General features: G+C 37.9%; 1 protein-coding gene across 2 annotated transcripts; it reads right to left on the reverse strand.

Annotated features, from left to right (window-relative positions):
• Nucleotides 1-288: 288 nt before the first annotated feature.
• MMP1 (matrix metallopeptidase 1) lies at nucleotides 289-14,117 on the reverse strand. 2 transcript variants are annotated; one of them, XM_060157923.1, is made up of 9 exons: nucleotides 13,951-14,117; nucleotides 13,709-13,857; nucleotides 13,342-13,467; nucleotides 12,458-12,613; nucleotides 12,206-12,323; nucleotides 9,976-10,109; nucleotides 8,323-8,485; nucleotides 7,691-7,794; nucleotides 289-389 (listed from the first exon to the last, which is right to left on the reverse strand). In XM_060157923.1, exons 1-9 carry the CDS (start codon nucleotides 14,100-14,102, stop codon nucleotides 289-291), a joined length of 1,203 nt encoding a protein of 400 aa, XP_060013906.1. In that variant the 5' UTR covers nucleotides 14,103-14,117. The 2 variants fall into 2 exon arrangements, with proteins under 2 accessions (XP_060013906.1, XP_060013905.1); XM_060157922.1 differs by lacking the exon at nucleotides 289-389 and adding an exon at nucleotides 7,400-7,509.
• Nucleotides 14,118-14,331: the final 214 nt, after the last annotated feature.

Here is a 14,331-nt window from a genome sequence, read left to right on the forward strand (position 1 = left end):
AGTAAGGAACAGGTCCAAAATCAAAATTTTTATTAAACAGTAAATAAAGCGCTCATGGATGTAGATTATCTTGCTTATTGCACATGAGTATTTTTCACTTCTATTCAATGTAATCTGACAGCAAGTGGAGCAGTCCAGATAAGTGCTGTATGACCATGATGATGTCTGCAAGGCTCATCTTCTTTGGCAATGGCACATGCAGGAAGAATTAAACATTTTGAGTCATAATAAATGATGTGCATAATGATTAGATTCACTTAAAATGAATCTGTCTTTCCCATATCTCACCTAACAATATAACCGGCTGTTACTCTCCAATACACGTGTCACCATCCTGGCATTAGGGTCAAACTCAAACTGTGACGACCCACTGAACAAATAGAAAAGTCCTATGAATTTAAAAGAGGAAAATAATGGGGCATTCTTCAAATAGATTAATTTTCTAACATGCATAACTCAAAATAAGAGTGAGCTAATAATGAGTGATATTTATTAAGTGGTACTGTGCCAGGCACTGTGCTAAGTGTTTTACATGTTTTATTCATCTGTCCGTACAAAAAAAGTATGAAGTATTATGAATGAAGACAAAACTAAATATAAAAAATATTTTGCAATTTTCCAAAGGTAACATCTCTAATAAAAGATGGAGGGAGAACTCCAATTCTTTTGACTCCAAAGCCAGTGATCTAAAAACATTAGATTATACTACCTTCAAATAGATAAAATTCCAGGATTATTTTAAAACCTTCATTTATTCCCCTCTTTCTTCCCAATCCCCTTTCCGCCCACGAGGTACTTAATCACAGCTTGAGATGCAATTGGACCCAAGAAAATCAGGCCGACAATAAAATGCACTGGAGGTCCATTTCCTGCTTTGCATACTTTAAGGCCAAGTTATCTTAGTAACAAGATCAGCAATCTTATGAACATTATGATGTCAAGCCCTGGCAGCTCCCTCCAGAATTCCTTAAAAGCAGGTACATGTTTTGCTTTCCCATCCACTCATTACCAGGAATCAAATTGTGTCTCTTTTCAGCATATAACAGGACTAACATTTATTTACAAATGAATTATTTAATGTAGACAATTGCAGCTTGCAACAGAAAGCCAGACAAGGCTCTTTTAATCTCTCCTTGGGATAGGAGAGAATGGACAACAAGGAGGAGACAGGGGAGAAAGATAACCAGCCATTAGTAAACCTGGCTCTCACTTGGTTGTATTTTTATACCAAAATAGTGACCTGAAATGGCTATGATGTGAAGAAGCATCTTTTGATTTTATGTGCAAGTATGAAACAGACTTGGAAATTATTCAAGAAAAAAATTTAAGCCCAATTAGCATAAATTGGAAAATGAAAATTTTCTAGAGTTTAGAGTTAAAAGGTTATAAGCTTGAACAATTTAAAAATTGGTTTGTGTCTCCTCTTCATTTTGATACCATAAAATGTCCCAAAGTGTCCCCACTGGCAATGCAATGAGTGTCCCCTTACCAAATGCCTGTACACAGCGTCAATCTTCAGCTCAACTCCTGAAAAGTCATCAGCTATTATTCTGGGGAAACCTTGCTCCATGGACTGGCTATTTTCATCAAATCTGTACCAAGTGAAAAAAATACAATTCAGCATTATGTAGAGCCCCCATTACATGCAACAGTATGATATCATGTTAATGTTCCAGTGTGAAATCCTGGATAAAATTCTCAAGTTGTATAAGGAAGTGTTAAATATTTTTATAACTATACAAATATGTGACTTTCTTAGACTTAAAAGCTTAGCACATAAATCAATATTTTCTCCAGATACAAGGACATCATGCTCTTCTACAAAGGTTCCATACATATGTCTGAGGTCAATCTTCTAAGCCTAGACACACAGAGCCCAAGTGCCTTTTTGCTTTGAATGCATGAGAACTATATACAAATAAGATGCAAAGTGAATTAAATCATTTGGCTAAAATAGCTTTTGGTTCTTTATCACACTTGCCCTGTAGACCTTGTCTCTATAGCCTGATACACCTGGGTTTCCTATGGTGGCTCATTGTCTGGACCTCAGTTTGTCTCTCCTGATGTCTTTTTGTGTCTGGACATATAACCCAGGGATAAGCCATTCTGAGAGTCCTTTGTTATATCTGGGAAGTTGAATAATTACAAGTTGTTTTCCTCACAATCAGAAAGTTTGAAGTTAGAGGAAGTTTGATTGTGGGAGTGGGGGATATCCTTAAAGAAAGAAAATAATTTTCCTAATTAGGCTCCATACAAAGTCATTCCTATTGCTTCTTACCTCCAGTATTTGTCCTCTACAAAGAAGTATGTTTTCTTCTTTTCCTTACCAGAAACAGCTTCAGTTTTCCTTATGGTTGGAGGAAAACCCAAGGTGTGGATGCCTCTTAGATAACCTGCTTGCCCCTCAATTCCTCTGACAGCCCAGAAATTATTGCCTATCAAAAAAAGAAGCCCAAGAAAATTTCAGTGAAGCCTTTTAGTTTTAGAAATGCATTTAGGACACTGTTGTGGAAAACAGGAAGTCTTGGTTTTAATTTCAATCAATTAATCTACAACAAAGGAGGCAAGAATATACAATGAAGGAAACAGAGTCTTTTCAAAAAGTGGTATTGGGAAAACTGGACAGCTAAATGCACAAGAATCAAATTAGACTACTTTCTCACACCATATACAAAAATAAACACAAAATGGATTAAACTCTCTAATGTAAAACCTGAAACCATAAAACTTATAGAAGAAAACATAGTATGCTCTTTGACAGTGATCTTAGCAATACTCTTTTGACTGTCTTCTCAGCAAGGAAAATAATAACAAAAATAAACAAATGGAACTACAACAAAATAAAAAGCTTTTGCACAGGGAAGAAACTATTAACAAAATGAAAAGACAGCCTACTGAATGGGAGAATATATTTGCAAATGATATATCCGATAAAGAATTAATATCCAAAAACTAAAAAGAAGTCATAAAACTCAACATAAACAAACAAACAAACAAGCAACCTAATTTAAAAATTGTCAGAGGACCTGAATACACATTTTTCTAGAGAAGACATGCAGATGGCCCACAGACACATGAAAATATGTTCAATAGCACTAATCATTAGGGTCAAGTAAATCAAAACCTCATGTAGATACTACTCACACCTGTCAGAATGGCTGTCATCCAGGAGACAATAAATAACAAGGATATGGAGAAAAGACAACCCTCATGTCCTGTTGGTAGGAGTGTAAATTTGTGTAACCACTATGGAAAACAGCATGGAGGTTCCTTAAAAATTAAAAATTGAACTGTCATATGTGATAGCGAAGTAGAACAGCAATTTCACTTCTAGGTATTTGCCTGAAGAAAGAAAAAACACAAATTCAAAAAGGTATATGCACACCAATGTTTATTGTAGCATTATGTACAATAGGAAAGTAATGGAAGCAACCTAAGTGTCCATTAATAGATGTATTTATAAAGAAGATCTGGTATATAAATGTAATGATATATTACTCAGTCATAAAAAAGGGAAATATTACCATTTGCCACAATGTGGATGCATCTAAAGGGTATTATGGCTAAGTGAAATAAGTCAAACAGAGAATGATAAATACTATTTGATCTCACTATATGTGGAATCTAAAAAAAAAGAAACAAGCATAACAAAATGAAAACAGACTCATAGATACAGAGTACAAACAGGTGGTTGTCAGAGGGGAGAGGGGTGGGAAGGGGTGAAATAGGTGAAGAAGATTAAGAGGTACAAATTTTCAGATATAAAATACATAAGCTACAGGGATGTATTATACAGCATAAGAAATATGGTCAATAGTATTGTAACAACTTTACATGGGGACAGATGGCTAGACTTATTATAGTGATCACTTCATAATGTATGCAAACGTCAAATTACTATATAGTACATTTGAAACTAACATAATATTGTACATCAACTATATTTAATAAAAAATACTTTTCAGCACAACTGGGCTTATAGAAAGTAAGGGAAATCTCCAAACTCTCCTCTCAAATCACTCCACAACAAGTTTGGTGTGTTAGTGATTTCCTGCTATAGCTAGGATTTGAGCTAAACTGAGACCTGACTTTAGTCATTTGCCTGAAAATGATGAGGGGTGAGGGAGATAATTTGGGAGGAGGACGAGCATTATCTTGTGAGATGCTGAGTCACATATGGTTGTTGATTCTCTACACAAGGGTAAGTTGTCCTCCTCTGTCAAGAGGGAGATATTATTGATACTTCTACCCATGTGGAGCTTTCAGAGAAGTTTAGGTGTTCAAGATTTTCAGGTTTGTTTACCCATTATTCCAGCTAGAAAGTGTCCAATTTTGCAGTTAGATCTGGGATTGATTTTTGGCATAGTCTACAATAGATGAGGATTTTCTTAAATGTTGCCATTAAAGTCTGTTAGCTTTCACAGTATGTCTTGAGTTGATATTTGGCTTCTCTGAGCCTATTACTTTCTTTATCAAATTTCCAGGGCAGTTAACCAGATCACTCCACATTTCTTAAAATTACCCTCCCTCTCATACTGTTGAAGTGTCCCAGACACCTGATAACCCAACACCTCACCATTCATCATCTTTTCACAATCAACCACAGATGAAAGTCTTAGTAACTGTGATGCCACTACATACCAAGCGTTATCACTACCACATTTCAGCACAAGTTATCTTACTCTAGCATTCCTAGAAAGCAGAGCCTGAGACAAAATTTAAGTGTAATCCAGGGAGCTGGATTGAGAGACATGGAGAGTGAAGCAGGGAAAGCAGGAGAGACAATACACAGATGAATTGTCAACTGTATACAGATATGAGAAATGTGTTGTACGATATGGGACTGTCTGAGGGACTACTGGAAATGTGTCTTAGAAACACCCTTCTGAAGGAAGAAAGGGAAATGCATTTATTCATCCATTACTCTCACATTGGTAAAATATTTGTCCCACAAATTATTACTCTTCTCACTTCTAGATTGTATGTTCATGAGCTCTGAATGAGTTCCATAACAGAGCTGGATGGAACATCAACAGAAAAGATGGAAAAACCTAGAGAAGGAAGCAAGAAACACACTGCACAGACCCAACGAGAACAGCTACTAGTTTAGAAGCTGGTTTAGAACCTGTACAAAGCCAGTCACCACTGCTGTGTCAGGGATAAAAGAAAGATGAGGCCAAGGAAGAATCTGAAGAGTGTCTGATAATCTCTATGACTCAGCAATTGCACTCTTCAGTATATAATCAACAGAAATGTCTACATATGTGCAACATTATTTATAAAAGCCCCCAAATGGTAACAACACAAAGCCCATTACCAGTGGATAAATAATGTTCAACACAATAAGGTAGATATAAAATAATACACAGTTGTTCTAATTAAGTTAAAAAATAGGTGAATTTAATCTAAGGTATTAGAGGTCAGCATAGTGGTTACTCTGGGAGATAGAGAATATATAGAGAATGCTGTTGGTACTGTCCCCAGATCCCCCTCGGCATCCTCATGGATACTGCAAGTGTTGACTGCTACAACTTCCAGTTGTCCCCTGTTACTTTGCCAAATGGGATCATCTTGCCTGGGAGCAATGCTCCTCTCCCCAAAACAGACCTCAACTGATAACTGATTGACACAGAGGTGAAAAAGTCTAGTTCCTTTGCCTCAAGGTGGGACTCACTGTAATTCAGTTTTTGCTCCAGAGCTCCTTGTTCATAAGATCAAAGCAAGCTCTGTCTGAGATCACATTCTTTAGCTTTTTCCCTGTTCTAAACTATGTCCCCCACTCCTCTTCTCCTGAGAGCACTCCTCCCACAATGACAACACCAAAGAATTCCTGTTTCAGACTCTTATTCTGAAGAACTAAGCTAAGAAAGAGTTGAGCAGTGATGGGATCATGTGAGGGATACATACTCTCTTGTGAGATGTCTCTTGCATCTTTGGTTAAGCCACAAAAAAGGCTTACTGGTTTGACTCGGTATTTGAAATGAATATAAGATCCTACACATCAATGGCCAGATGTTGGATCCTATAAATTGGTAATTTGAAAGGAAGACTTTTTTGAGAGCCCTCATCATAAACAGCTGTCATATCAGTACTTATGGGGGGATCAGATTGACAGCAGTGTCATCCCTGCATCTGGTGGTAGTAGGACATCCTTATCTCCAGAGATAGGGATGCAGGACTGAATATACAAACCTTGTTACTGTTTTAGTTTACTACCCCAAGCCCAAACTCTCTTTAGATTCTTCACCAATTAACTTTCTTCGTCTTCTCAGTTCCTCACAAATTTATTGTTTCTTTATCTAAAAAGTATAAAAGCTGCCTGCTTTAACCAATCCTTAGGTCTCATTTCTATGATACCTTCATGTGCATGAATTAAATTAACTTTCTTTTTCTTCTGTTAATCTGTCTTGTGTCAACTTTATTATTAGTTCAGCCACAAGAGCTCAAAACAGGTAAGGGAGATATTTCCCCCTCCCTGACACTGGTAATGTTTTGTTTACTGAGCTGGGTGAGAATTACGTGGGGTTGTTAATTTTGTGATAACTCATTGACATGAACATTTATGATATGTGCACTTTTCTGCATTTATGTTATACTTTAATATAAAAATGTTTAATGGAGAGAGAGATTTGTCCAAAGGGAAGGTTACACTGCTGTCCAAATTCTTGAGTTGAGAACTGCCTGCCTCAGAATCATGAATAACTCAAAATATTCTCAAGACTCTCTGTGTATTTGGAAAGTCTGCAAACACTCTGAGCACTCTCTGAGCTACTCAGAAAACTCATAGGGCTTGGAAGCTACCCACAGGACTCCTACCTCCATTAACATCCTCCCAAATTAGGCATGATAAACTAGATAATGTTTGTCTGGAAAAACTGGGTTACACAGCTTTAACAAAATCTAAAATCTTAGTGGCTTAACACAATGAAAGTTTATTTCTTAAGCAAAATCTACTGAGGTTTAGGGTAACTGTTCAGAGTGTTGGCCCAGGAATTCAGGCTTCTTCAACCTTGTGGAAATTCTCTCAAGATGTGCTTTTACAATCATCATAGCGCTGGAGAAGTTTGCACCAGCAATCCAATGATTCCATCTGGAAGTGATATTGGTCACTTCTGGGCACAATCCACTGGCCAGGACTATCCAAATGTGATTGCCTATTCCTTCCTTCCACATCTGCAGAGAATTGAACTGTGGAGCCATGAATTTGACCTTATTTGTGGAACTAAATTATAGCAGTACATAAAACATTACATTCTAAGTCATAAAAATTATGCAGAATGGGGTATAAATAAGATTATACTTCATGACTCTGTATTTTATTTAAATATATGTCTCTTCAGGAAAGCACCTTCCTTGGACTCCTGAAATATATTTTTCTGTTTAACTTTTTAACAGGTGGTCAATTTTTTCTGCAGTTGAACCAGCTATTAGCTTTTTGGAGAGTCAAAATTCTCTTAGTTTTGGTATCAAATTTGTATTGCCTTGTTCCATGGAAGAAATAGAAAAATCCTAGAAATAAAACAAAAGAGACTTATTACCTTATACAAGTGATTTCTAGGTTTAACTTTAATTCTTCAAAAATCCAAGTCATTTGTGAGAATAAATACTTTTGGTATTTTCTGTTCCAAATAACAATACTGATGCTATTCCATGGCAACAAAATAGAGGAAATATGTATATATTCACCTACCGTCTTTCTGGAAAACAGCATCAACTTTGCTGCCAATTCCAGGAAAATCTTCTGCTATCATTTTGGGATAACCTGCATCCATGGATTGTTTATATTCATCATACCTGGTAAAAAAAATAATTAGAAGTGTCAGAACTATTTGTTAAATGTGTAGCCTTCACAAAACCATTACAGGGAATTCACCAGCAAGAATGTAATAAGATCTTTTAATTCCATAGGTGTGTAAAAATAGGAGGTGGGACGATGTGAGGTAGGATGTTGGGTGGTCTAGAAGATTTATAAGTTCCCTCTGAACTCCAACATCTAATTCTACTTCTCCAGTAGGTGCTTTAATGTCAAATGCAGTGAAAGATAAGTTCCTGTTGGCTACAGCAGCCCTATGAAGATGAATGCCCTCCTTTTCACATCTTCTTTTTCAAATTCAGGTCCACATTCTCCTTGGATCTCTGGGACAGGAATTGCGTGATGATTATTGGTCAACCAACTTGGAAGCTGGACAAGCTACAGCCATTCCCAGAAAAGGCAACTAGCCAAGACACTATGAGACTCATTTTTATATATGTTTCAATTTAGTAACTTCTCTCTATGTAGAAAGAATATATACCCTACCATTTTCTGTACCCAGTCTTTACCTCCAGCATTTGTTAGCAACAAAGAAGTACGTTTTCCCAGTATCTTCATCAGAAACAGCAGCGTCGATGTTCTTCACAGTCCTAGGGAAACCAAAGGATCTGTAGATGTACTTGGGGTATCCGTATAACACATCTTGCCCCTTGACAGCCCAGTACTTATTACCTGCAAATCAAGAAACAGGATGAAAACACTTGCCCAGGGCACCAGTAGACAGTAAGTGGATTTCCAGCTAAATGCTTAGTCTCGTGTGCTAGAGGAGTATCCTGACTGCACATTAGAATCATCTAGGGAGATTTATTTTTTTTTAAATACCGTTGTTGGTATCCTACCCCATACCAATTAAATCAGTATTTTTCTTTAATTTCCTAGACAAGTCTAACCTGTAGCAAGCTTTGAGAATGACTGGTTTGTGGAGTTGGGGGCTTCCTTCCAAAGCCAGATGTTCAAATTACTACAGAGTTCATCGTGCCACCTCAGTGATAGAAACCTCACTTCTCCAGGTTGCCTATGGGTTGTGGAAGTTCACACCAAGGGTATCCTAAAGGCCAGAGTGTTGTAATGACTCACAATCTGTAATGACTAGCAACCCAGGGTAGAAATCATTGCACCTGACTACAGTTCCAAGTACTTGAATTTAGGCTGTGTCCAGATTCTGCATATTTAGACTTAGTAAACTCCATGTCATATAAAACTGGTCTTACGTCTTGTAGCCAGGCTTGTACTTTTCGCTCAAGTATCCTTATTTATCTCTCAGGAAAAACCAGTCTGAAACTTTGTGTATCTAAAATCTCATTTAATTTCATTATATAAGGGCTAGAAAGCCCGTTTCAAAGTTTTTTGCCCATCTGAACTGTATTGAGTTCTTTGCCTTGAGTGTGTGACTGGGTCAGGTGTCTTAATGTTTGTCTGCACTATGCCAAACATACATTTCGAGAAATACTGATGTTTGGCATAGTGTCTTCAAAGTCAGGAGCTGATCACTGGAGCATGTTTCATTCTGATAGAATCAAAGAAGTTTACCCCATTCTATTCATGGTAGTTCAGGACTTCTCACACTTTAATGTACGTACGAATTGCCTGGCAATCTTGTTAAACTTCGAGAAGGTCTGGAATAGGATCTGACAATATGGATGAACTTTGTCAGTATTATGGTTAAGTGAGATTCTGAATTTCTAACAGACCCCAGGACAGTGTCAGTGCTGCTGGTCTGAAGACCATACTCTGACATCAAGGATGCAGCACCCCCATCTGGCTGCCCTGTGGGGCCTCCTCTCTCAGGAGAGTTATTAGTATAAAATAGGCTCTAGGAAACCATCCAACTCAAATGTTTCTGTTCCATCTTCTCAGTTTTACTCCTGAGCACCCCAAGAATGTGGAGAGGGTTTAAAATACATAAACAGTTTGCACAGAAAACAGCTACATAAGTCCACATTCACGAACAGGCCATAAAATATGTATCTCCAGTCATATGCTATTCACTTAAATTTATTCAGACATGCACCATGCAATTCTTAACTATAGTGATAGACTCCCATTGATTTGCTAGATTTTCCTAAGTCTATGGAAATAAAGTAGCTAGTAGTCTCATATATCAGCCCAAAAGCAGAAGAAACTTTAATGCATAAAAACTGAAAGATAATTGGAAACATTACCTTTGAAAAACCGAACTTCATCTCTATTGGCAACCTCATAAGCAGCCTGAAGTCCATTTGGCAGATGGGGCCAGAAAACAGAAATGAAATTGAGCTCAGCTTCTGGGTAGAAGGGATTTGTGCGCATGTAGAACCTGATTTGAAAGAAGGAAAAATGTTTTTATCTAATCCATAGCAAGCTCTGGCTGTCATTCAGGTCCTTCTATTGCTGGCACTAGTAGTGTGCTCATAAATGTTTGACATCTGGCTCTCCACGATGGGGCTGGGGAGGAGTCCTGGTTTGTAGCATTTGCTTATTTTCATGGTGGAAATATTACAACCACTGCAAATCAAGAGATTTGCGGTGGTGCACCACTGTATAGTGTTTCCACTCTACGGATACATCAGGCATAAACTGCCTCAGGAACATAAATAAATAGTAAAATGCAGCAAAACAATTACAAAGGGATGAATTCTGATTACTTTTATTACCTTTGGTTTAAATACAATTGTAAGTTGTATAATTTAACTCTAAAGTTAATAATTTAACTTTTAATAATGCTGTTTAACAACCAGCTTGCAAAATTCTCAAAATGTAACAATCATCTTTGGCAAGCACACCAGGGCCTAGGACACAGCACTAACATCCTACATTTAGTGTACACTTTACCTACATCATGCCCTACCTCACAAATATCCTACAAGAGAACATTGCTTTCATCTCACAGATTAGCAATTGAGGTCAGGGAGGCGAAGGGAGGTGTCCAAGACCCTGCAACTGTTAAGAGGCAAAGGTTAACTTTAAACTCAGATCTAGCAGCTACTCCCTTTGTCTTCCTTTGGTTGGTGGTTTACAAAGTTGACTGGGGTAACGACAAAGCATAGACTGTCACATGGGCCGACAGAAGAGTTTTCCCAATTCCAGGCCACAGGGAAGACTCTGGCCTTGGAAGTCAAATCTGACTTCTCGATCCAGTCCTGCCTCTGCCTGGCTGTGAGACCCTGGGCAAGTCAGTTACTATTACTGTTTCTAGACTTAACCTTCTGTGGCTTCATGACCTGGTGACATTTAAATGATCTCAGTGTCCTTTCAGTTCTTGCAAATCCTAGACTTTTTCCTGTTCTTTGGAGTCATCCTTCAAATACTTGCTTTGATAAGCACATCCTGCTATATTGACAGCTTTCCTTTAAAACCAAGTCTTTCCTAGCACTCCCCAGCACTGAGCCACACCCTGTATGGTTTATATCCATCCTTATCTTTTATACTCAGAAATAGTAAAGCACAGGATGGGAAGCATTAGAAGCCAATACACTGCTTTCTGGGGTAGATATGATCACAAAGTGGTAAAACAGTTCCAGTGATACTCCAAGAAGAGAGGTGAGGAGAAGGGAGCCTTTTAGAGCATCCTTACTTTCTATGTGCGGCAGACTGTATTATTCAGAAAATGACTGTATTATTATTTTGCCTTGTCCTTTAGGAATCAGAACTGTATGCAGAGCAGGCCTATTCCTTGTGTGTGAGGGGACCTTAGCCTTCCTGAGGCCACACACTGCTGAGGGAGTTCTAGGATCCTCCTCTGAGGAGGGAAGCACATTGTGACTGCCCATATCCCCTGACCCTCAACAGACAGGGTCCTCATGAATTCTCGGGGATTCTCCCTGCAATGGCTCCTATCTTTCTTTGCCCCCTCCCAGGGTAAAGGGGTGGAGACAGAGTCCTATTATGACCACAGGCTTTGGAAGGGCTGTCTTTTCCAGGATGATATTTAAAAGGGGTCTACACAATCCTTCTCAGCATGATGGTGCTATGAAAAGGACTGATTTCTCCTAATAAAATACTGACATACTTATCATTCTAAAGAGTGACAAAAATGAGAAGAGGCCTGGAGTAGAGGTCAGAAGACCAATTACCGCTTTGTTGCCAAGAAACTCTGTGCCCTGAAGGATCTCTTTCCTTCTCTCTGCTTTACTTTACTGATCTGTAAAATGGAATTATATTTACTGATTTTCTACTTCAATGGTAATTTTTATGAGAATCAAATGACAGAATACATGCTGGGGAAAAGGTTGTTATAAGTTCATTATGTTGTGCAAGAGCAAGCAATTGTTTACACTCAACTATAATTATAATAATGTATGTAAACAAATGTAAGATAAACAATGTGTGAAGCACAGTAGTGGCCCATATGTACCCATAGCAGTGAGTCCTGTTATTACACATACATAACACAAAGAAGAACTGATGTCTTACCTGTCTTTAAAGAACATCACTTCTCCCCGGATTGTAGTTATAGCATCAAAAGTTAGCTTACTATCACACACTTGTGGGGTTTGCGGGCCAATTGGCTGAGTGGGATTTTGGGAAGGTCCTAAAGGAACAAGAGATCTGGAGTTAGTTCCACCTGGCTTTGGAAAACTACATAACCAATGAAAGCTTCTTAAAGGATAAAGCCAATGGCTGTTCTAATGACCCCTTGTCTATAATGTTTTTCTTTATACTCACCATAGATGGCCTGGATCCCACTGATGTCATCCTGAGATAGCTGAACATCACCACTGAAGATGTAGTTGGGGTACATCAAAGCCCCAATGTCAGTAGAATGAGCAAGTCCAAGGGAATGGCCCAATTCATGAGCTGCCACACGATACAAGTTATAATCTAAAATGGATAATAAACCCATTTGCAATTATTTGAAATATTTTCAGTTTTGAGACATTTAATTAAGAAGTAATCTATAACTCTAAAGGATTAATGTTCTTATTTTCTCAATAGCTTTTTGAAATGTATAAAATAATTTTCTGAAGGTAAGAAGAATGCATTTATTAATAGTGAAGAGACCAGTTAAAGCCTAAACTCTATGATTACAATTAAAAAGCAAATTCAGCCAACCAAGAGTCTAGCACAGATTAGTCAGTCTTGTCAGTGGCTAGATGGCACATATTATTTCACAGAGAAGAAATAGTCTTCTATTAACACATTTTTTTTCCTATTTACAGATTGATACATGTTTAATGCTGGAAATTTTGGAAAATATATACAACCTCTCTTCTCTTGATTTCCACATATCTTACTAACATTATTACACTTTGGTGTCTTCTTCCAATAAAAAAGATTCTATGTAGATGCCCACAAGGAAAACATTAAGATTTTCAACATTTACTTACTAGAAATTTCAGAGTAGCCTATTTGTAGCCAATAAGATGTTCTTACTAACAGAAATAATTCTTCTCTTACATTTTCTAAATGCACCATTAATTTTCTAAGTGGTAGCAGAAAAATGCATACTTTTTTAATGCATTCTTTCAGTTAAGTCAACCAATATTACAATGAACCAAGAAAGTGGGTGGGGGGAGAAGGGTTGAGAGAGGCAAGATGAGCTGACTTACCTCTGAAATTGTTGGTCCACCTTTCATCTTCATCAAAATGGATATCCCCTCCGATATGTGGGCCTGGTTGAAAAGCATGAGCGAGGTTTCCACCCGGTCCATCAAAGGGAGAATTGTCACGATGATCTGCAAGAAACAAAATTCAAGAAAAGTTCCTCTTGGTTCTTACTTAGGCTAACCCAGGAGAGTAAGCATTAGCTTTGCTAAGAGGCCAACAGATTTGCAGCAAATGCAATATAGTTTTCATTCTTAAGTCCATAAAATAAACACTTTTCTCAAACAAGGAGATCTAGTTGCAAAGCTGAAGAGATTCAAAGGCAGGGGGAAGTTAAGGTGAGAATACTTTCATGCTACAAGAAGAGCTTACCTCCCCTGACAAAGGATATCATTATGTCTGCTTGACCCTCAGAGACCTTGGTGAAGGTCAAGGGTGACACACTGCTCCAGAGTTGAAAGGCTTTCTCAATGGCATGGTCCACAGCTGCTCTTGACAGATCTGGTGTGTAGTTTTCAATCCTTCAAATGAAATAAAATACAGACACATCGGATTTCATTTCTGATGGCTCTGATGGGAAATAGCATTCCCACTCTGGTGCTCAGTCTAATTACCTGTAGGTCAGGTGTGTGTCCTTCCACCGCGGGCTCCCCTGAGTGAGAACAAACTGAGCCATGTCAGGCACCCCACATCTGGGCTGCTTCATCACATTCAGGGTTTCAGCATCTGGTTTCCCCGTCACCTTCAGCCCAAAGAACTTTTGCATTTGCTTTAGTTTTTCAACTACTGGGTCATTGTTTCTCTGTCTTTCAACTTGCTTCGCATCACTCTTCAGGTTGTAGTAGTTTTCCAGGTATTTCTGATGAAAGATAAAATTATTGAAACACTGGATGGGAAATCTTTCTAAATATTGACAGTATAAAGTTATAGCTGAAACACAGAACTACTTTTAAAATTGTGTTTAGATTGCATGGTCCTTATTATTCTTATTATTG

The sequence above is a fragment of the Lagenorhynchus albirostris genome, chromosome 9 (genome assembly GCF_949774975.1).
Source record: "Lagenorhynchus albirostris chromosome 9, mLagAlb1.1, whole genome shotgun sequence".
Taxonomy (NCBI): domain Eukaryota; kingdom Metazoa; phylum Chordata; class Mammalia; order Artiodactyla; family Delphinidae; genus Lagenorhynchus; species Lagenorhynchus albirostris.